Raw genomic sequence first — 24529 nt, 5'->3', positions numbered from 1 at the left:
ATTTGTATCCTAAAAAAAGCTTTTTGAAGGTTTTTGATGTATCACATCACAGGTGAGGGTCTTGACCACTCCTTACAGGCAATTTATGTGGTCTTTCTGTGGTATATTTAAATGTGTTTTATATAATGTGTATATATGTATATGTATTTGTGTGTGTATTCACTGGTGTATTTGTTATAAACCAGTTCAGAAATGTGTGTGAAATTAGGTCATCAGATGAGGTTCTGTGATGCAGAGAAGAGAATTTGCATATAAAAGGGAAGGGAATTTAAAAAGCTTTACATCAACATTTTACCTGTGTGGTTCTGGGCTGCTTCAGACATTGCAATTAACCCTCTAGATGTGGCATGGACAGTCAGAACTACAGAGGTTTGTCCTCAGCTGCCACCACCCCGAGTCTTCTGCAGTGTCGTGCCCTGAGGATTTCACCTCTTACCAAGGGAGCTGTTTATTGGAAATGAAATACCAGTAGTTAAAAGTGTGCAAAATTTAATCCTCTGCCCACAGTTCTCTGCCTTCTCTCCTTGAAGGAATGCTTCTTTTCATAGGACCATGGCTTTTACATTTCTGAAGCCCCATAATGTGTCACATAGTGGTGGAGACGTCTGTTTTGATTCCCTAGTGGGCATACCATCCTAGCAAATGAGCTTTGTCTTTCTTACTTATTTATTTTCTTAATTTTGAACTATATCTTCTTACAGTATGCTGTGGAAGGGAAAGGACAAACTTCTTTGCAGGAAATGGAAAGGGATAGAGTAATCCAAAGATGTGTGTTTGTGAATGAGGGAAGCATAATGGGTGGTTGTATCTGCCCTTTCCAAGAGAGTCATCTCTAATACAGCCATCTGCAGAGAGTGTGCTCTCGAGTGCTTTTTCTGTCGAGTGCCATTAAGACCTATGCAAGAATACCTGGAGACGTAGTGACATTAATGTCCTGCTTTTACACTTCGGGTCCGGTGTCCCTCCAAGTGCATCTTCCAGCTGTGCATGAACCTGTGCCTGCAGGTCTGCTCTTTTTATAGTTTCAGACTTTTGTCATGAATGCAGCCTTGGACTGGACCTCAAAAGGCCTCACAGATACCTTCAGTGAGAGGTAGACACAAATCTGTGCAAGTGGTAACTTCTGAGCAGACAAAGTTGTGACTCATCTTTAGAAGATTTTGGCCCTTGAATGCTTTGAAATCCTTGGGTGAAAGATGCTAAGGAAGTGTGAAGTATTGCAACCAGGGACCAGATAATGGTTTCTTCACGTGCAGTTTTGTTAATTCCTCTATTTTGTGCAGGGTAAATTGCTCCACGTGCCTTCAAGCAATCTTAATTTAATGCAGTAATGACTTTGAGTGATTGAAGAACTAATCAACTCCAGCCGCCACTTCTCATCCTCTAGCTTAAGAATGATGAGGCTGTAGGTAGCTTTCTCCCCATCCCTCCTCGCACCATAGCTTCCCAGGAATGCGGACCCTTAAAGCATAATCACAATGCTTGTGTTTGCGCATCCAAAGGCCACAACTCAGGTAGAGGTAGGAAACGGTGTAGGGGTTTTTTTTTAATTCTTGCAGGAAGGAATGAATCAGAGCAGGTTTTTAAATCATTTAGTAAGAAATAAAACAAGCATCAAATGTTTTTGTTTGGGCTAGGGCTTGAGTGACATTAACCCATAATAGCAAAGCTGGGACAGGATCTAGAAGAGTTGAATGATCTGACCTTTTCAAGAAGAGATCCCAAGAACTTAGGAATTGCATCTGTGTAAGTCATTTTGTTCCCAAACATAAGCTTGTTTTATCCAGTAGCATGCATATGTACATAAGTACACATCTTCCCACTCTACCACATGCATGCATTCACATACACAATCAGTTCTTTCATACTTACATCTGTTCAATATTTCTATATAGTCATTTGAGTATCTTAGAGTTTCTTTTAAAAAACTCATCTAAGTCATTCAGCGCAACAGTTTTGTTTCAAACCATCCTGTGGTGTTTTTTTTTTAAATCTGAGAATCTTCTTTTCATGTCTTCTTGGCATAGAAGAAACCAAAATGCATCCTAGCAAATTCCATCACTGAGAGTTTAGGACTTGCCTTTCTGTAATGTAACCCCTGGTATACTTAATGATGAAAGAATAAAGATACTTGAAATACAGCCATGGAAGGGCAAACCAGATTTTTCTGAACAAAAGGAAATCAAACTGTGGCAAAACTTGCATAAAATTAGCTGTATGCATCCAAGTCAAAATTGAAAATCTATCTGTGTTCTATTTCATCAATGATGTATGCTACAGTTTTTAAAAAGAATAAAAATGGAGGGGGGGCATTTTTTTATTTAACCGAATTAATTGACTAAATGAGGTTTTAGGAATACCATCCAAAAGTTTCAATTCTGGTCTCAAATTTTAAGTCTGTCCTAGCTGAGATAAAGTATGTGTGTATATATACATGTAAAATTTAGAACTCCTGTATGTTTATTATACATGTGACCTATCCTGCATCTACATTAGACCTGTCCTTGTACAGTGATTACTACACATAAGCCAGTGTAAATTTCTTTTTTTTTACTTGTTATACACTTTCTGGGAGTCTTGGTTATCTTCTTTTGCATTTGTTAAAGGGAGATAGGAACGTGAGACGAATGTATGCTTTAATGAGAGACAGCAGTGTTAGTCCTCAACAAAGATCTGCTAGTTGGCAGCAGGCAGTGCATTTTACACCACAGAATTTGGAGGCTTTCACAGCAACTGAGTTGGATATTTTCATTTGCCTGCATATACTCTCCTTGCCCCTCCAAGCTCTGTTGGTGGCTCAGATCATTACAAACAGTGGAAATACCAAAGCACCTGTGCTGGGTTCTGATGTGTCCTCGCCAGTGCAGCCTGCTGGAGGATGAGATATTCTAATCATGTAAGAATCATGGTGGCAATTTGACAATCTCTGAATATTATTTTTTGACAAATATTATAAGTGTTATAGAAATATTTTCATGCAATATTAACATTATTGTAACACTAGTATAGAAGCAGAAATTACCAGATGAGTCAGAATTATGGCCCTTTTCCTGCTGTGTGTGGGCAGACCCCTGCATCTGTGCTCATTACAGGTTTGGGACCTAAATGCATTAGATGCGTACTGGAAGAAAATGAGTCTGCAAAGTATTTTAGTAGAAGACATACGTTGCTCTTGGTTGTGAAGAAAGAAAATCCTCTAAAGATGGAAATTTCCTCGTGCTTCACTTTTAAAAGACAAGAATGTTAACATGGAAATGTCTCTGGAAATTCTTGTAAGATTAATGACAAAACTGAAAAAAATGTGAAGCAGCTCAAATCAATGTCTTGGAAGAAAAGCGGAGGTGTATTATCTTCTGGAGGTTCCAGACAGTATTTGTGTAAGTGGACTGTAGTGGTGGTCCAGTACGTCTGTAAAGTATATTTGCAGGTAATGTACTAATATCTAATACAGGGAGGTAATATCATTAAGTCTTTGTGACAGCAGTTTTCCCAAAGTCATAAACTGTGTCTGCCTCTTCTCAGGGGAACGCTGAAAATACTCAGTAATAGGGATCTCTCCTTTCATCTGACACCTTTCCTCAAACAGAAAGTTGGAGGTTATTGAGGAAGACATCCCATTGCTTGGGATCCTGAGATTTGTCTTTGTTTTTAAGTACTTCAAAGATTTCTGTGTGCAGCACTGCTTTATTTGGATTTTCTCCCTCTGTGAAAGTAGTATGTTCAGTGCCCGTCATCTGGGTTGACTTTGTACACTGAGCAACAACGGCACATATTTCAGAAAAGCAAGTAGTTATGCTTTTGCTCAGAAAAGTGGAAATTACAAGAGAAAAGCATCGAAGTCAGAAGAGGCAAATGACGAGAAGGAGTGAAATTTAATTTCTTGTAGCTGAAGCTGCTCAAGTGGACCCTGCCTCTGCTTCTAAAGTGACCACGTTCTGGGTAGCAGGATTAGAAATTTTTTTTCCCCACTGTAAAAAAATCTGATGATTCCCAACTTCCACTGAACTACTTCATGCTCTTTCTTTTCCTCACACATCACCTTGTGCTGTTCCTCCCGTCTCTGGGTCTGTCTGGGTAAAGGAAAGAGTGGCCTCTCTTTTTATTCCCCCTTTGCTGCTGCCTCCAGGGAAGATGAAAAATCCCACCCAATGCTTTCCAGAACCACTGAAAATTCAACCTTACTACTCCTTAGGGTCATCTGGACACTACAGTTTTCAAACTGATATTCAGAGCAGTTACAGGGACCCCCTGCTTCTTCCTTTGTTTTTATTAATCAATTTAGGGAAATTCGATTAGCTCTGGTTGTTTGTGAGAATACAAATCAACCCCCTTTTTCTTTTCACGTTGCCTGAATCTAGGTTGCCCTCTGAGATGCCCAGACCTTGTGACATGCTGATTTCTTTCCCTTGAACCAATTTTCATCTAGTCAATTTAATTATCATTTCATCTAACTCCTTCCTTCCCTGAAAGTGTGATATTCATTGTGAGCTTTTTCTTGGCTTTGTAATAACTTTCAAGTTGAGTATCAGAAAAAAGTGGTTCTTGGAAAATACTTTGATACTCTTACAATTCAAGGTATGTTGTCAGATCTCTCTAGCGACCACACACAATAAGAGCAACATATATAATTAACTTGGCACAGGTTGGGGGAGTATAGGGAAATTGTCTCTGTTACCTTCCTTCTTCAGTTTCGAAATCTCATGCTGTTGCATGATATGCTCGGGAAATTACAGACTGTGAGTGGGATTCATATGGCAAAATGTAGACGTCTACATCTGAGTTAGTCACCCAAGGCTCCCTGTGTGGGGAATGGAGAGAAACAGGACAGATGAATCACACCCTTGAAGAACCTATTTTTTTTTTTTACCTTTATGATAACACAAAATGACTCATAGCCTGCAAGTGCCCATTTGGCTAGTAAAGGAGTCTGGGGTAACAACTGCGATGCGATGGCTGCATTCTGCACCCCAAAAACTAGATGGGATGAGCATGGCATTTTGTGGCTCTGGTGCGTGCCTGCGTGCTCACCTGTACAGGTTTGTTTGTCGTACTGTGCGAGTGTTGAGTTCCTAGAAAAAAAATCTGTGTTTTTCCACTTAGAAATTCCTTGAAAAGCTAAAGACAACTTTAGGTTTCCATGTGTGAGAACTCAGAAAACACGAAATGTGTAAGCTGAATTAGAATGTTTCTCCTGTATGTGCGTGTGTCAATATGTATGAGCAAATTATAAAAAACCCCTAATACGTAAATTTTCAAAACTCTGGCGGCATGTCAGTTTAGTAGCTGAGAGGTAGCTTAAATGATGCCGCTGTTTGTTTAGTCACCTTTGAAAACTATGTCCTCTGCTATTAGGGAGACGTGCAGATGCTTTCTGGATAGTGTAGGGAGCTGCGAGCTCTTCATGCTACATCAGAGGCAGTCTCTTCTCTCTCTGTGTAAACCGCATAATATGTCTCCCTTAAATTATCTGTGTCTTAAATCAGCCTGAGGAGTCTGCAGTAAGTGAATATACGAAGACCTTGCATCACTACTTGCAGAAAGGAAATCTGTCTTTCTATGTTTGCTTCTTCAGAGTGTCGGTGGCAAGAGCATGCAGGGTGTGAGCCAGGGTGGGCTCGTAGGAGCAAGGTGTGTTCACAGTAGTGCTGGTGCCACTAAACATCTGTGTGGGGTCCCCTCAGCTGAAAATGCTGGTGAGATATGTACCATCTTCGCACAAAGAGGTGAACAATATCAAAATAGAAGTGGCCAATGAATCGAGACAAATAAGAGTAGCCCCATAACATAGCATTTACAGTTTCTTTTCATCTTCTGCTTTGTATATGCACAGATATGCATGGTTTATTGAAACAAATGAAACTGAGGAACTTCTATTTGAGCTTAAAAAGGAGGAATAAACTTGTTTGGCTTAGATCTGTAGTTAGAGTATGTCCAGAAAGATGGCTTTTGATAGAAATGGAGCTTTTGCAGCCCCTAACTCTAGGCACCTGGCCTGAGGAGCATGATTCAGCAAGTAGATTCCAGCACACCAGTTTCCTATGTAATCAGTGTACGCAGACACCCTGAAAGGGGTAGCATGACATGAGGGTCACAGCTCTTTCTGTTCTAGAGCTCAGAGCTGCAAACTAGAACTGAGTAAGTTCCAGAGCCTGGACATGTATTCTGGGTAGCTGTGTAAATCACAGCTGATTTTTATGCATGTATGAAGCCACAGTGTATCAGAATTAATGCATCTATATTCTCCTCTGTCAAATTCACAGACCACAGATCCTAATTCCCAGAAAGTCTTTCCCCGCCAGGTCACACTAGGTTCACAAGGCACATTGCTCTGTCGGTCCTTTTGAAACTGAGCAGTTTTGAAGCCAGACGTTCAAGATTCAAGTCAATGGAAAATAAGATGTGGCCTGACTGTAGCCTGGCAGCGACACAGCATGTTGAACAACCACTGGATTCAGCACCCTCCTGCTTCCAGACAAAACCAACATTGCCATCCTCTCCCTGGCAAAAAAGAAGAAGAAAAAAGCCCTCAGAAAATAGCAGTGGTGGTGTCATGGCATCATTATGAAATGTAAGTTTGAGGTACCCTTCCTGAATGAAGCAACGGAGCTCAGTTAAAGTGATGCCTTCACTGGCTTTTGATCTGACTAGGTCAGTTCAACACCATGCTGTAGGTTAAGTTAGTGAAACAGTGGAGGTAGCTGAGAACTGGCTACAGTACTGAATTTCTTCCAGCTGGTAGTGTTTTGTCAGCACTGGTCAGTGCTTTGTACGCAAGTGATTTTGGCAGAATCATCACCAGTGAGCAGCAGGCTCTTTTTCGCTTTTTACCTTACCTTTCAGCCAAAGGCAGGCAGATCTAGAATAGCAGCCTTGTAGTGGAAGCTGCCTTGGAGAGCCGTGTGCCGGCTTGCGGAGTCAAGTGGCTCAAACCGATGTGTTGACAGCTGCCTACAAAAGCAGGGCTGGAGTTCCTCCAGCCCCTGGAAAGCTGGTGCGCCTCTTCCAAGTGAGAACTGGTGTGCTAAACATCAGGTGGTCAATGTGGATGCTGCTTGCTTCTGTCTGTGCTAGTTTGAGGGAAGACTTTTTTATATGACAATATCGTCCTAGATTAGCTCCTATTATATAGCAGTTGGATTACTTGCTGGTCTTTCAAATCTTTATTTGAGGGAAAACCATATATATGTGTATATACTCACACTTACACAACTAAATTTCATTTTTGTTTTGAAAGATACTTGTTGAATAATGATTCCGGAATAAAATTCCTACTTTTATATATTGGTGGGTCATAACTTGGATTATAGCTACTTCAGCACACTGTTTTTATATCATAAAATGGCTCTTAGTAGCAGCTTCCCTTATAATTCAGGTATCATGATGGTACCAAATAATTCAGTTAACTGATAACAATATCTCCTCATGATTTTATGTGTGTTTGCACTTCAAAGGACCAGCAATGAAAAGGTGATCATACATCTGAATCAGAAAGGTAATATTTATATCTAAATTGAGTAGCCATGTAATTCTGTCAGTGTTACCCATGCTCTGTCTGTCCTCCTCCTCTTGCATGCTATAGCCTGATTCAGATCTTCTGTGCGGTGTTTATTACCTGACCTGAAAAGCTCAGTCTAAATATTTGGTGAGTTCAGTGATGTTCCCAGTGTACTTATGGCTGCTTATGTACTTATGGAAGAGTAAAATACAAGAGGCTGGCCATTCTGTAGCTCTATAACTTTTATTTTTGATATTCACAGGATGCTTTTAGAAACTGGTCAAAAATTACATTTTCCAGTATTCAGCTGCAGAGGAGGACTCGGTATTTTCAGATGTGTTAGGAGGAGTGATGCTTTTTGTACGCATACATATATCTATTAAAATCTCTGCAGAAGGGTTCCTCTGTCACAAGGCCTCCAGATGCTAGCTAGAAGAGATGAGTCCTCAGATCTGGCATGATAATTAGATAATATAAATTCCAGCCTGAATTTATTTTCTAGCTAGTATGTATGTATTGCCTATTGTTCAGCTCTTTTCCTCTGTGCATTGTACCCTGATGTAGTTAAAGAAGAGAGTGTTAAATTCTTGCAAGATTTGTTTGGATGACTAAATGAGCTCTTTGGATCTCCTTTGCTCAGGCAGGCTCCATTCCCAGGTCATCCTGATGGCCTTTTTCTCCAGCAGAATGTTCCAGGAGGTTTTCCTCTCTCCCTTCTTCCTACAAATACACGGAAAGGAGGTTGTCCAGAGCCATAATTTATTCTTAAGATTCAAGAATTGTCAGTGGGTGGCTACCAAGATATGCAACTTACAGAGAGATTCATCATCTGAGCTAGGCTGACATAGTTGCTGCAGCTGAGGAGGCTCTCTGGGAGGTAGGGAAGTTCATTCCTCTCAAGCTTTTCTTCTGGTCATTCCAGAGGTGCCTTTCATTTATCTTCATTCTAGTTTTATATTCTGCCCTTACACATTTACCTGATATATTTTTTCATTACATTTTTAAAGTCCATAAATCCTTGAATTCTTAAGGACTGACCAAAAGTAATTGTTGATAATTGCTAATTGTTACTTGTTATTGGTATGTGGACCTAACAAAGTGAGGGGAACCTTCCTGTACCACTTCTACAGTAAAACATCACAGGCCACTGTTTCCTGCTCTCTCATTAATTGATTTCCTGTCTTTGTTTAATACACCTTGCATTAATGAGGGTTTAGATGGCCCTTAGGTGGAACTTCAATACATATGTAATTACAATAGATACAGCATATGAATTATTTAAGGTAACAATATACACAACATTGCCAAAATGCTTTAACAAGAGGTCCAATATAGTTTTGTAGGCCATCATTGGCTGCCAGTTTCTATACCAGTATTACAAAAAATGAACATTTTAAGCTGGGTACATCATGAGGCTTTCACTGGGTTGTCCACAGCTTTTCTCAGTACAGGTGAGGTTTTGGGAGAACTTTGTACAATGGTAGAGTTCTCCCACCTCTATCAGAAATGCACTATAGTTACCGTATTTTGGAATTGCATTTGTTGTTCACAGCCATGCTGTGATGAACAAGCAGACTTGGGCCGGTTGGTTTCTCTCTCTTTCTTCACTCGTTTCCAGGTAATGAACTTGTAGCTTGTAATGGATGTTATTAATCTGTAGCTGCCTGACATTACATTTTGTACTACTGAATGTAATCTTAATTGTGTTACTCAAGATCATTTGACTCTGTGTATAGTTCCATCTTCCTCTTAATTGACCTTGCCTCCTGAATTTGTATTGCAAGAAAACTTCTTCATCACAATTACACTTCTTATGCAAAGACTATTGAGATAAAGGATAAATACAGGCAATCCTAATCCCATTCTGTGAAACTTCATTAGTCATCCTCCTTTTGGCTGGTAGTACCCCTCTCAGATACATATTTTCTTGCCTTTTCTTCAGCTTGGTTGCTGAAGAAACCTTCTCCAGTTTAACCAGTGATTTCCCATTTGACTCTGTTTCAAACGCTTTATTGAAATTTAGATCAACTACGTCTCCCTTTGTTTAGAAGAATCAGTTAATTCATCAAAGGAGGCTCTTGCTACTGGTCTGATGTGACCTGTATTTTCTTAAATTCTTATTTCTTCTCAATGTTCTTAAATTTACCTTCATCTTTGATAGTCGTTTACTTCAAAAGCATACTACCGAGGCCCAGCTAAAGCCATATGTACTGTGTAGATCAGAATAAAACATTGCATGCCCAGACTAATGAGTGCTTTATTCACCTTTCTAAAAATGATTGCAAGTTTTGCTCTTCCTCATGTATGCAACTGTCCTCCGGTGGACCTGCAGTTATACCTGGGACGTCATGTGCCAGCTCATTTGACACAGGGACCAATATTGACTCATTCTTTCCTTCTGCTCTCCCATCTGTCAGTGTCCGTGTGTTGTGGTGTGCCCTGCACTTGGATAATCTGCTTTCAGGGGCTGTGCTTTTGTGACTGTATGACACTGACAGCACCCAGCATCCGGGGCATCCATGGCTCTGGCTAAAATGGTATGATCAGTAAGATCTGTCACATTTTGACTTTTTTGGTTTTTTTGGCTTCTGTTTGGAGAAGCTTTTGCTTCCTTTAATAGCTCCTTCTAAAGCTGGCAGAAGTATGTCCTGTATGTTTGATGTCATCTGTCTTAGGAGAATGATGTACGGACCTGTGTTCTTTCCCCTTTCAAGCGCTCATTGTCTTCGAGCTCCACAAACAGAGGAGGGAGATAACCTTTAATATCCAGAAGCTTCATGGTCTTCACCTGAGAAAGATCATTCTGGATGAAAGAAAAACCACTTGTTGCAGGGGTGGTAACAAAAGGTATGTCAGCACGAATAAACTGTGCTGCTGAAGTTTTTTTCCATATTCTCTGAAACATAAACATTTTCTGCACAGAGAATGAGACTCGTACAAAATCTGAATGCTTTTGAAAGTGCAGAGTCAGCAAGGATGTTTGTCCTGTAGTCATAAAGATTCACTAGCCAGGAAGTTCCCGTAGTCATTTTGCAAACCTGTACTTAAGAATATGCCAGTCTCTGCCAACTGCAATTGTTTTTTAGACGATGTTTTTTGCTGAATTCTGTGCAGCCAATAGCACCCCTCTCAGTATAGAAAATCTGGTAAGTGGGAGTTAGGTGTAAGGACAAAATGTGTATTTACTTAAATTAGAAGATGCATAGTGTTAAAAAGTTTTGTAATGTCTTAACCTAACTGTGCATCTCTCTATCAGCTAAGTGTTTGAAACTCCTATGCCATACTAGTATGTCATTAATCAGTGAGTTGAAAAACACTGGTTTAGAATTTAAAATAAGTTAGAGCAGGATATAACTTAAGATCAATCATCCTTTGCTCATCTTTTTAAGTGTAACTGTCATTTACCTACTGTAAATGCAATTCAATAGCATGGTAACATTGTATGTTGCCTGATTTTGCTGTTTACCATTAGCTATTTTAAATACGATGTTACTGTGTTTGTTCTCAGTTGAAACATGCATCTGTTTTTAGCATGGTAGGTTTAATTTTCATGTGGTTCAGTTCACCACATACTTGCAATAGCTGTTTAAGATAATTGGTTTTAATATTTCCTCATATTCCTTTAGCACTTTCCAGACCAGAATATCATAGTTCTTCATCAATATTGAAAAAATTGTGCCTATTAAGCATGGTGACCTTGATTTTAAAAACTGCCATTGAAATATGACAGTTGTTAGATGAAACACCTTAGAGGATTTTCAAGGTTGGCACTGTTTGAAAACCCGTTCCTTTTTAGAAGACTGTAATTGGGTACCCCAATTCCTTCCTTATATTAAAAGAAAATTTTATAAATAAGCCTATCCATTTTGCTTCACTGCTGGGAAGTAGGATTAAATAGATAATAATTTTGACCTGCGATTCAAATAACAATAAAATCCAAATATTCACCAACACTGAAATAACAAATTTGCTGTTATTTTACCTGCTAGTTAGTATGCACTTATTGAGTCTGAAGTATAGCTGGGGAGTTCTTTTTAAGTGGTTGGGAAGCTCCTAATTCACTTACCTTTGTGCACTAAAAATACTATTAGGGGTTTTTGTTCATAATCAAGTAAGGAGGGAAAAACCATTCTGCATTTCTGTTTTGCTTTTGTATTTACAAAAGCATACCCCATCCATTAAGTCACGTAAGCCCTGCAAGCCAACCTCGACTGCATGTCGACTGGCATCTCAGCTTGTCATGCGTGCTGGCCCTGGCTGCTGTCAGTAATCCTGTGTTTTAAAACTCTGGAGTTGTGAAGTGACTTACAGGAGTGAATATTAAAGAAAGAATCAGCTCAATTACATTGAACTCCAGATGCTTCCCTGTTCACTTTTTGGTCCTCTGTTCTTCATGTCGGTGCCCTGAATGAAGGATGGTGCTGTACGTGAGGCCTTCCTTGCTTTGTAAGAAGCGTAAGCAAAGTGCTTCTGGTGAGCTTCATGGTTTTGATGTTGCTCTGGGTGCAGGTCCAAAGCCTTGAACAAACTGTCTGAAGACAGAGCTTTGGATTTCCTGCTGGTAGCAACCATTGAACTGCCTGATAAGGGCCAGTTTCTGTGCACCGACCCGTGCTTGGCAGGTGTTAAAAGCCAGTGACTGCAATGAAATTTCACCCTTTGTTTTCATGTGCAGTGCAGAGGCACATGCTTTTGGCTTCTTTAATAATGACTAGAAAGACCTGTGGCCACCAGGTTATTTACCAATAAGTAAAATAAATATGTGTTAAAATTTAGTAACTTAGTTCTTCAGTGAACCTCCTTGCTTTGCCCTCACTTTCAGTCCAATTAAAAAAGAAAGCAAAACCCCTAACATATAACCCCTAACTTACTGACTTTGTTAGTAACAATAAAAATATATAATTGGATTGACATACCTTTTCCTGGCTGCATGTTTCATAAAACTTATGATTCTGCAGAGGCTTTGTAAGATGATAGGTTAATGGCTATGAGTTTAAGCCCACTCAGGAAAGCAGTATGTCGGTACCGTCAGGAGAAAAAGGGGAGTACGAACTTAGTTTAAGTGGTAATGAATAACATCAAATTCAAAATTACTTCTAAATAATACTGTTAAAGCACTTTCATGTATTCATTTGAAGAATCTATTTCTACAGAACATTGAGTTAAATGAAAAGTTTGTGAATGTTATTCATTACCAGTGCAGTTAGTATTGATGGGATATGATACAGGTCACTGAATCAAACCATGTAAATTACTTACATATTTCTAATCAGTCTAGAAAAAACAAATTGGTACCATTTTCTGTAGGTTTTTCTCCACTTTCTCTCCACAGTTGCAATGGTGTTAAATTGAGCAAAAGAGTGTTTAAACCTCAAGTACATGTTACATGATCTGTCCTGCTTGCTATGTCTACCAAAAGCTCCAGCTGATTTCAGTGGAACTTTGATCACACAATTTGAAGACAGAGCCTCCCTCAAATTTTATACACTATGTAAATCTCTTAAATTTCAGCTCTGACTTGAGGTTACTTTGTCTGAAGCAGAGACTGTTACTCACAAAAGTGCTCACTGCAGAACTGTGTCTAAAATTACTTGATAGAAAGTCACTCGACATTTCGACAAAAAATGCAAAAAAACCCTGCCAAACCAATCATAGCGTCAAATGTCATAACTTTTTACTAAAAATGATCCTCTTTAAGAAAATATTTCAGTGTGATTGTTCATGCCTAATTAATCTCATTAATTGCTACTGATTTTGAAAATACTTTCTTATTTTAATACTTTAAACCTAGATATCGTCTTGTTATTTTGAATTCAGTGATATAAACTATAAAACCAAAATAAACATAGACTATTATAATGCAATTTACATTAGCCAGTTTTTTAAGAAAGCAATTGAAAAGTTAAAAGCATATCAGGAGACTGATCAGATTAATGCGCTCAGTTTTGATGTACTGTAGTTATCACAGAAATATTAATGACTTAACTCTAATGAAAGGAAATAAGGTTTTACCTACCACTGTGTCTGAAATTATTAGGTTTCAGACACAGTTGGACAGTTCTGAAGAAAGTTTTAACGGTATAATATAATTTAAAATGTAAAATTTAGTTAGACTCTGCTATTGCCATCTAGTCCATAGGATGTAAAACTGAATTTCTTGACCGGTTGTGGTCAAATCATGGTCTTCTGGCATTTTTTGCAAGTGCACAAAGTTATAACCAAGAAAGACCTTGAAGTCATTGTTTAAATCACTTAAATTTTGATGTGGGCACAGTATTGCCCACAGAGTGCTGCCTGTATTCCAAATGCAGAATCTTATGGCTGCTTTTAACTTTGAAGGTAAATAATCCTTTAAAGTCAGTGTTAGCATCTGTAGGTGCAGAATGTAGGATAGCATTTACAGGAGAAGGAATATCTATGTAGCTCATAACCCTTTTGCAGTTTTCCACCTGGCATACTGAAAAAGTGTTACATTCTTTCCTATTTCAAATGCATTTCTTCACTGAACGTCTGCTGAGTGCCCTGAGAACTAGAAAAAGAGAGAAACATCTTCAACACGTTTTCATTGTAATTTAAAACCAAATTAAATTTTCATTGTATTTATAAATGTTTTATTTTTGCTTTCCATGCACCTTTACTTACAGGATTCTTTGGGCAGACTGTATATTTAAAGAAATAGCTACAAATATTTGATACAAACATTTAATGTGAATTTATCACAGTTCACACTGCAGCCCTGCCTTACAGATTTACATTCATTCAGTGAGGGAGCAGAAGTATGTAATGCATCCTAATCATCCACATAACTAAAATTTAAGATAATCAGTATTTTGAAAGCTTTGTTTGAGCTGAAAATTAGTTGCAGATCTTTCAATGTGAATACTTTTCAGTAACAAAAGGTTTTAAAATAGAGTTTTGATATTTAGGTGGGAGTTTGCGAAGAGCAAAAATAAAGGAATACATTCAAGCCAGTATACAGAGTTCTTCAGGTGTGTCAAATGTAATCTTTGGGGTTTAGCATTACCAAGTACTAGCTCTTAAAACTTATCTTATGATTCTTCAGTAGTGCTTTGAACGCTTGGTTAATACTTTTTAGTTATGAGGTAATTTTAAAAGGATCTTTCTGTTACATGAGTAAGTCCACACAAATAACAAATCTGCTGTTAAAGCAGTGGCAGAGTTCAGATACTTCTGCAGCTGTAGGTTGGTATTCTGTTCAGTTTTAAACCACCCACATTACCGCAGCATCCACTCAGTCATGCATTAAGTGACACAATTAACATCTGTTGTGTGTGCTTCATCATCAGCCTTGGAAAGCTGGGTATGTAGGATAGTAATGTATTTTACTGGAGTTCATTTTAGTGTATTTATGTATGCTTGTATTAGAAAAGGCAGACCTGAAGATGTGTACTTGAAGCAGAAGGCAGTGATGGTGTATGTAACTTGTGAGACTTAAAGTCCTTATTTCAGCTGATCTATGAGAAAGCTAGCTCCTGCCAAGTGAAGTTTTCCTTTTGAAGTGGAAGATTCCTCGTGACGTCTAGAAAGCTCCATGGTTGGAAACGTTGGCCAACAATCAGCAATGGTTGTTAGCCACCATTTCCAACCATGGAGCTTTATGGAGATCTTGGACCTGGTTGTTGGCTACTGTTTTGAATCAGGAGATCCTGAACCTTTAAAGACCTTGGGGATGAGGCGTGGGTGAGAGGATGACACAGGTGATGACTGGATAGGTGCTTCAGTAGGTTCAGTTTCCTGCCTGAATCAGGACTCTATACTTACAAAATGTCTGATGCTGGCACCTCTACATTTCAATTCCAAGTGGTGGGAAATTCACAAGATCAGTTGTTTTTCTCAAATGTTGCCATCTTGGCCTGAACTCAAATGACAGCAGCTGTTCTCATGAGATTTCAATTGCAGCCAACTGGAAAAACAGCCTTTTCCTTTTCAGATGTAACCAGCTAGTGACAGAGGCAGTGACTTCCCTACATCCCCTCTCTCACACCATGTACACATAAAGAATAAAATGGAGGTGGACTCCAGTGTGCTATGTATTTGTCATTTTCACTGAATGGAGCTGTGTATTTTGTATGTGGAAAACATGACATAGCCCTCCAGTGTCCAGCATTTACATTTCGTATGCGATGTATTCACTAAGGGTTTACGTGTAAAGATCTTTAAAAGGAGAAACTTTCCTCTAGGGAAGAGCTGACTGGGAATGACTTCCATCTTCAGCCACATGCGATGGCACTGAAATACCAACCTCTCCTGCTTGCTCTCTGCCAGCGTTCACTTGCCCTTCTTCCTCTCCAGCTTTCAGCAGCATATGGAGCATCAACAGACTCGTGGGCAGCTTGGCTTGACCTGAAAAAATCAGAAAGCAGTACTGATTTTAAAAATAGGGTGCAGAAGCTAAAGGCAATTTGTGCCTCTGTGGTGGAGGTCAAAGAGGACTCTGTGTGTATGTTGAGAGGGTTAGGAGCAAGTAAGCAGGGGAGAAAATACGGTCGTACTTCTTCTCCCCTCTCTTACACGTGGGCGTGTTCCCTGAGTGGGGTACTGGACCATATCCTCCACAGTCCCTGCTGGAAGGTGGGAACGTTGCTCCTTTCCCCTGGGGTGCCAGTGCTGCTTCCACACCACCTCTGGGCGTTTCTAACTGGTGGGCTTGCAGTTCCTGGCTGCTGTGCTGGGGTATCCTGTTAATAGACACCTTTTTCCTCACCTCCATCCAGGGTGGGCAGGCTGTGAGCGTGGTGACTGGGAAGGCATGGCAAGTATGTGTCTTCACTGCCCCAAGGCAGAAGATGTGGGTTTGGAAAAATACAGATTCGGTTTACTTTAGGCAGTATGGAAGGGGGAAACCATTGAGCACCTACAATACCAGTGAATAACCACTTAAATGAGAGTTTTTGTTTTTCTCAGTCTTTCTCCCATCTGAACCTATAGCAGAACTACTTATGGTCAGCCTGGGAGCCATTTGTTGATCAGGCTTCCTCTCACAGTGTTGGAGGGAAGGTCTAAAACTTTCTGTCTAAGAGATTATTTAATCCAGGGATTTGTAATTCCCAGCCACATTGAGAGGAGGCTCAAATCCTGATCGAGGGATGTAGAAGCCAAGTGACATGCTTGAAACTTGATGTTCACTGGATGTGAAGTGTCAAAGGCAGACTGTCTTTCAGGCTGGTGCAATGCTGGTTGTCTTACTTTAACCTCACGGTGCTGAGAAGGAGTAGCTGATCACTGTTAACCATATGTAATGTCAGAGATCGAGCTCTCCGGTGTGTATACAACATTACTCTGGCTGTTCAGACACTGTAAAAGAGGCAAATCTGGCCTCAAATATTCCTGGTATGTTATCTATGCCAGATCGAAATCCAAACCTGTGCTAGTATGTGCTCACTTAGAAACCATCGATGGGATTCAGCTTAACAAATATAAGTGTATGACTGTGTCTGAAATCTTCATATGAGTTAGTCATCCTAAATTCTCCTTGATAATCATTGGAGAGGAATGGGTACTCGTGGGGTGCTATTCATCTCATCCTCAGGTCCCTGTTTCTCTACACTGACTACAAAAGGAGCTTAGAGTGAGTACCTTAGGTAGAGATATAAATTTTTTTGGTAGGTGTGTGAAGATAGGCAAGGTGAATCCCGTTCCATGTGTCAGTGGTGCAACATGGAGCTGCTCAGCAGCAGTTACGTGTCAGAGAGAAGTCCCCTTTCTCAGGATCAAGAAGCTGGAAGCAGTCCCTGGATGCCTGTCCTGTGCAGTAGAGAGCTATAGCACAGGAAGAGATCTTGCTCCAAAATCTGTGTTAATGAACAGTTAAAGAAAATATGAAAATAACCCTTACGGGAACGTTTGCATTTTCAGTCAGGACTGTGGATACAGAGCTGGCAAAGACTGCCTGGCGTTGGATATGATGTTACAATGAAGAGAAACATGAACTATCAACAAATTCTCAAAGTAACCAGTCCCTCCTACTAACGGGTCTGTGACTGGGAATTTGGAAGACTCTCCAGTATCTTACTGGGTGACCTTGAAAATATTTTTCTTCTCTCTATAGCTCTGGTTCCCAGTAAGTGTAGTGTGGACAAAGCATTGATTTCCTGCGAAGCTCATTGTGAGACTGAATGATGAAGTGCTATGTAAGAGCTGAAGTGTTTTCTCCAGTAACTGAAGTATTTTGGAGCTCCAACAAGTACTGTAAAGCTGCCATTTAATTTTTATTAATAGGTCTTAATATAAGACAGCATTAGGAATATTATCGGAGTAGATGCAGCAACTTAACCAAATAGAAGTAAAAAGTGTATAGATAGTGTATGCCCAACATACATAACTTTAATTGTGCCTCTAGGAGATGAGATGACTTGAAGTAGTAATAAATAATCCATGCTTTCAATACGCAGAAGTCAGAAAGCAAGCATGATCACAAACAGAAAATAGACATGCTCATCTTTCATAGGAAGAGGTGATTTTATAAAAGTAATATATATCTTGATCCAGATAAAAAATAAATACAACGTAGTGATAACGATGCACAAGTGCTTTCTAAAGAAGAACGTAGTTTCCTATTAGTGATAAAATAACAAAAAACCCACGTTCCTTTGGAACTGAATTTGTGTTCCTGCTCAGGTTCTTACCTGGCAGAAACCAGGAAACCTTCCTTAATTTTAAGTGATTATGGTAAGATTTCTTCTATTTGCCATCTATGAGTTCTGTTTAAAGCATTCAACTTGAGTTTTTAATTTAAATGCTTGTTCTTCTACATTTTATGTTTTCCCATTTTTTTATATCTCCACAAGGTCGTCGTGCATTCTGTATTAGTGTCACCGATGAATTCTCCATGTCTAAGCTATATTGAAAGAGTGTTTTACCTGCTCTGTTGCTGTGACCACAGTGTTACAGGGTGGAAGCCTGACTTGTCCAAGGTGTTTTCAGGACACTAGATTGCCTTGCCTTGCCAGTGAGATAGGGGGAGGGATGTTTGCTGGGAGAATCCTCCTAGAGCTTGGGAGCAGAGGAGCACTCGTAGGACCTGGGTGATTGCAGTCATTTCCAGTGTTAACTGATCTAAAGCAGCGCTGGTGTTTTTTCATTGAGAGAGACTAGGAACAGTCATATTATCCACAATGATGTCTGGAGGCAGAAATGAATATAGTTAGTAGATGGTGAAGTAAACTGCTGTGATGAGGTCTGCAAAAAATTATGTTGTGTCTGCAGTCCTAGTCAAGGCAAGTGAATTGTCTAAGACAGTCTTGAGCAGAATGACTGTAAGGAGCAGGACTTGTTTCTTATTGTGTACAACTGACATGGGTTGTTAAAAAAAAAGGCAAGAACACCACTCAAGTTTGCCATAGCTGCCTTGAATGTAGTTACATTTTTGACTTTTGAAACATTCAATTGTAAATGGTTTTCAACAAATCAGATGGAATGTGCAGCAAAAAAATAGTAATAGTTCAATTACAAGTTTTGCTAGCATATGCTTTTCTCGAAGTGGTTTTATTTTTATTGTCAGATTGATTTTAGTTCTCTTTCTTCAACATCAATGAAAAGAAACTTCAAGGTTTTTTTTAATTCATATAACACTTTTTTGCCATTCTAATATTAAATATAATTTATGTGCGGTATAATTACTCAAAGGATTTGTGCCTAATATATTAATAATCTTTTGTATTTTCATTAAATTTTTGAAAATATGTGCTAACTTGGGTATCTAGCTGCACAGCTACAGCAGTTTAATCTGCATCAGGCTTATACTGGTGTGTGTTCACACACACAATATTTGTTACGCAAATTTACTATATATTTTTCCTTTATACATAGAAAAATAAAATTCAATACGTATAGCTGGAGTAGTTTAAAACATTACTTCTCACTAGCTGTTCACTGCCAGCAGAAGGTCACAGTCAGCCACTGTGCTGCCTTAGTGGATTGTGGTTGCATTCATCTGCTTCAGCACAAAGTCAGACGGGTTAACTTGTACCTTGGCTGTTGGTGCGTGCGGTTGTACGGTCCCTCATGCAGAACAGCTGTAGGAACTTGCTCGTAAAATGTCCTAGCTGTTTCCAAACTCTTGCCAACTCCCTAGGGCTCTGGTACAGCGTGTGTGCAGACCAGGGCTTTTAAATGTTTAAAGAACAGCAAGCCATCTTAACAACGGTGAGGAATCTTTTAGAACCATTTTTGTCCAAATTGTATGTTGGGAAGAGAGGCATTTCCTTGCAAAAGCAGGGCCTCATATTAATGACTGTATAAGAAAAAAACTTGTAAAGTGTATTTGACAGTATTTAGCAGCTGCAGAATCCTGTCATTTGTTCTATGATTTCATGCTGTCAAATTTGACAACATCAACTAGTGCCAGTCTTCGCTTTGGAAGACAATTTCCTTTTTATAAAAATTCTAATTATTACAGCTAAATTTGGATTTCATTAAAAGGAAGTTGTTAGTCTTTTTTATTTGTCAAATAGCTTTCAAAAACTAAGTTGGTTCTACCTTTGACAACTTGTCGCAACTGCTACTGGCCTTCTGAGCTGTTCTCTGCTTTCTCCAGTTTCTGCCGCTACCTGGAAAGCACAGACCAGTTATCCCACCATTTACCAGAAAATAATGTACGGGACAGTTTATTGTTTGGGTGCAAGATGCACTTTTATCAACCACAGCAGTAAACTAGTCTCCTGACCTGTTCCCCTGGGATACACCAGGCTCCTGGATGCAGAACTGGATGCAGAAGTGTGCAATTAGCTGGTAATGAGGGATTTGACCCCTCTTCCCTCCTTCCCCCACAGGACCTGAGTGTAGAGGCTATGACTGGTATTACAGTAAGTACATTGCCAACGAGGAGACTTTGATGGTAGTATTCTGGGGCTTCCTGGCTATGTTTTCGTAAGTATAAGCAATTGAGACACAACCACTGAAGACGTACTAGTGAAACATGAACTTTCTGCACCATCTGAAGGTACAGTCGTGTTCAGCTTCTGGAACAGTTTTCCTGAATGAACACAGTTTGGAACTTACTGTGCTGTCCTGCTATATTTCTAGCCTGATTCTGTAAAGAAAAACAAAGCATATACATTAAAAATAAAAAGAAAAATCTTCATGTGGTACAAACTATTGTGGAACGCATACCTACAAGGCACCACAGTGCACACAGACTCACAGCATGGTTAATATTGGAAGGAACCTCTGGAGATTGTCTAGTCCAACTCCCCTGCTCAAGCAGTATCAGTTAAAGCAGGTTGCTCAGGGCCATGTTCAGTCAGGTTTTGAGTATGTCCAAGGATGGAGACTCCACAACCTCTGTGGGGAACCTGTGTTTGATCAGCCTCACAATAACAAAAAAGCTTTTTCTTATGTTTAAAAGGAATTTCCTGTATTTCAGTTTGTGACAATCGGCTCTTGTCCATTCACTGGATGCCACAGAGAAGAGGCTGGCTCCGTCTTCTTTGCACCCTCCCATCAGGTATTTATACACATTGATGAGATCTTCCTGAGCCTTCTCTCCCCCAGGCTGAACAGTCCCAGCTCTCTTGGCCTCCCCTTTTATGACACACACTCCAGACCCTCAGTTGTCTTTGTGGTCCTTCGCTGAACCCGCTCCATTATGTCCATGTCTCTCTTGTACTGGAGAACCCAGAACTGGACCCAGCACTACACGTGTGTCTCACCAGGCTGAGCAGAGGTGAAGGATCACCTCTCTCGACCTGCTGGCAGTGCCCCCACCTCATGCAGGTCAGGATGGTGTTGGCCTTCTTTGTGAATCTTATATGGTCTAGTATTGTGTGGCAGGTTTCACTAGAGAGAAATAAAATTTTAGGAGAAGTCAGCTAGCTTGAATTAAAATTTTAACTGGCAAAATATGGCCTCAGTGAAGTCAGCAATGTCTGCTGGTAAACTACAAGAGATAGAGACTGACATTCTGGGAATGAGACAGCTGCCTGCAGAGGCTGCAAACGTCAACAAAAGCAACCTAAAGAGCCAGCAGAGTAGGGTGTATTTCTTGGGAAATCTCTTGACCCAGGAATAAGCCTTGTGTTGGCACTGGGCAAGGGGCTGGGGCATCTGATAGGCTACAAAGCTACCAAATAATACCCTGCAATCTGCAGGAGTTCTCTGTATAAGCTCCATTTCTGTGTAATTACCTTCTTTTTAGAGTTAGGTTCGGTTACATGTCTAAAATGCCCCTGCTGCTGACTTTGTGTAAAGCCAGGTGTAAGGAATACTTAGGGGTGAGTCTTTGTGTTTTCTCCCTCCCTGTCTGCCAGTTAATCAGTCATGAGAATATGATAGGGAATTGTTTTGATGGTTTTTTCCACATGCTGGGTGATTAAGGACTCGAGTGCTCAAGACCCACTTTCCCCTTCCTTAAGCATCATTTTCTGTTCTACCCAATCCACAATATGTTCTTAGGCCCTGTTGGAGCTCATAAAATATTTATACCCATGGTTACGCGGTACAAATACTACATTTTGTAGCACTTGTACCCTGGTCTTACTATGTGTCTGTAGCCACCATACCTGACATGCTGTTAACACGAATTATGGACCTAAACGTTCTGCCTGAAGACTTGCATGAGAGAGTTTTCCTCTTCTTCCTTCCTCACCCAGAGTCATACCTGTTCATATTTATGTCGTCAGAAGTTTATGTTTGGGCTTAGTTAATGCCCTTTCATTTGCATTTCTTGTTCCAGACCTTCAATACTGGTTTTGCACCTGGAGGCCCATTCTGATCTGCTAAAAGCAAAGAACTGAATGTCCATAAACATTGGGGAGCTGGACAGAATGGCCACCCTGGTTTCTTGTTCTTCAATATACTTCAGTCTGATTTGAGTTCTAAATTAAAATATTTCTGCAAAATGAAAAGGAAGCCCCATAATGTTCACAAAATCTCTCGGGTGAGGAGTCTTGTCAGCTAGTATAAAAAACCATGCTGCTTGAAACGTGTTGTCTGTGGGCCCCAGTTCCTCCATGGCTGCCACTGCTGCGAAGGAGCTCTTCCTTGTGCAGCACGTGGCCGAAAATCGATTCAGGTTCCCATCCATGGGCTCCAGGAGGGTAACAGTGGTTAAAAAGGTACTTACTTTTCCAATTGTGCTGAAGTTTTCAGTTTAGGAGAATGCTGAAAAACAACTCACGAGTTCACCTGAAATGCTCTGGTTTAGCTGAATTAATTTTCAAAATGTTTTGTGGGTGTTGAAGGAAACATCTTACTTGAAGGAGAAGGTTTTTGCAGCCCCCCTGCTCGATGGGCAGGGACAGCCCAGGGAAGCAGTGCAGTGGTAGGACAGCCCCTGTGGAGGGACCCAGCTCGTGTTAGCCTCAGGGGCAGCAGGGATTTACAGCTCCTCCTCATCGCTGGGAAGAAGGATGGTCCGGTGAGTTTTCCCTGTCCATAAAGGCTATTTCAGCCCCCAGTCCATGACCGATGGCTTCCTGTGGGTCAGCTAGGAGCCTCAGCGCAGGCACCCATCACTGGGATGCGGTGGCGGCATGCAGGATCTCGGGTGGCTGGAGATGTTTGGGTGGGATGGTGATCCCGCAGAGGGGAGGGCAGAGGAGATGGAGAGCTTCAGGAGGTGCCTCAAGCGAAGGGACCAGGTGGGGCAGGGAGCAGAAGAGCATTCCTTAGGAGCGTGCTGGTGCGTGTTCTGGGCCTCTGTCTGCTCATCGAGTGGCCTTGGGAGACCACAGCAGGGCATGTGCCAGGGTCCCGGCTCTGGCTGTTGCTGTGGATGGCATTTGCAGTTTGTGGTTTGTTTTCTGGATCTTTGGGGACTTTTTATGGCACTATCAGATCCAGGTTGCTTCTGGGAAAGGTCAACCCCTGATTAGGGTGGATCAAGCACATGTTCAGCTAGTGCTGGGGATACAGCTGTGTACCTGCTAGAGTGGGGGAACCAGGGTGCACTTTTTAGAAGCTATGGTTTGCACAAAAGGGGACCATGAACCTGCTGAAGGCAGTGTGGGACTCATCAGTTACAGTGGTAACACACCACAGAGCCTGGTCCCCAGCTGAAACTGGAGCCGCTACCCCTGGCACAGCAGAGGCCCCTGCTCAGGCAGAGCTCCGGGAGGGATGCTGCTTTCCAGGCGGCAGACTGCAGGCAGTGCCCAGTGCCTCTCACCAAGGCTGGGGCAGTCGGAGGTGGTGGCCATGCCTGCTGCATGTGTGTGCTGGATGGGGAGTTGTGGCCAAGTTATAGAGCTGCGGGAGGAGATGAGCAAAGTATATGGTACCAGGGAAGACAGAAGAGGGATTGATGGGATCTTCACAGAGACCCTGGAGAGATAAGAGCGTGAATATCCTGATTGTGCAAAATGGGGCAGCCAGAGTCTGTGGACAGTTGTGATATAAGTGGAGACCCATGTGTTGAGGAAGGGTGGAGGCTTATGACTTCTGTCAACAGATGTCCTTGCAAGGTTGCTGTCTTATCATCTTCGAAAGGTCCTGGAGATCAGGTGAGTTCTCCGTTGACTGGAGAAAGGCAAATTTTGTACCCATCCTCAAAAAAGCCCAAAATTTAAACTTAGAGAGCTACAAGCCAGCCAGCCTTACTTTAATCCCTGGGAAAGTCGTGGAGTGAGTCTATTTGGAATATGTTTCTGGGCAAATTGGTGATTGAAACAGTCAGCATGGATTTATTGAGGGTAAATCATGCCTGACCAACCTGGTTGCCTGCTAAGATGAAACGACTAGCTTTTTGGATGAGAGAGCAGTGTGTGTCATTGACCTTGGCTTTAACAGGAATTTCTATATGGTGTCCCACAGTATTCTCATGTCCAAATTAGGACCTTGCTCTCTGGATGGGTTAGCAACAAGATGGGTAAAAACCTGGTGTATATTTAGGCTCAGAGGGTAGTGATTAATGGTTCATACTTTGCCTGGGGGCCAGTGGCAAGTGGAGTGCCACAGGGGTCTCTACCATTTAATGTCTTTATCAGTGACCTGGAAAAGGCAACAGAATGCATCTGGTCAACCTTGCAGATGATGCCATCCTGGGGGTACCAGTAGATAGGCTCGAGGACAGGGCTG

At 40.9% G+C, this 24529-nt stretch overlaps 1 protein-coding gene across 4 annotated transcripts in view; it reads left to right on the top strand.

The window, feature by feature from the left end:
* The window catches only part of RIMS1 (regulating synaptic membrane exocytosis 1), a 337498-nt gene that overhangs the window by 28613 nt on the left and 284356 nt on the right, over positions 1-24529 (top strand). Inside the window, exons 2-4 of one of the 4 annotated variants that reach the window (XM_059835906.1) lie at positions 767-776; positions 12211-12229; positions 21432-21483. The exons of the other annotated variants lie outside the window; for them this stretch is intronic. Coding sequence (XP_059691889.1) covers positions 767-776; positions 12211-12229; positions 21432-21483 — 81 coding nt within the window. The remainder of the gene's footprint in view (positions 1-766; positions 777-12210; positions 12230-21431; positions 21484-24529) is intronic. 4 annotated transcript variants of the gene reach the window in all.

This window comes from Gavia stellata, chromosome 2 (assembly GCF_030936135.1).
Source record: "Gavia stellata isolate bGavSte3 chromosome 2, bGavSte3.hap2, whole genome shotgun sequence".
Taxonomy (NCBI): domain Eukaryota; kingdom Metazoa; phylum Chordata; class Aves; order Gaviiformes; family Gaviidae; genus Gavia; species Gavia stellata.
The sequence above is the reverse complement of the archived record's forward strand: the minus strand, read 5'-3'. Positions and strand labels throughout refer to the sequence as shown.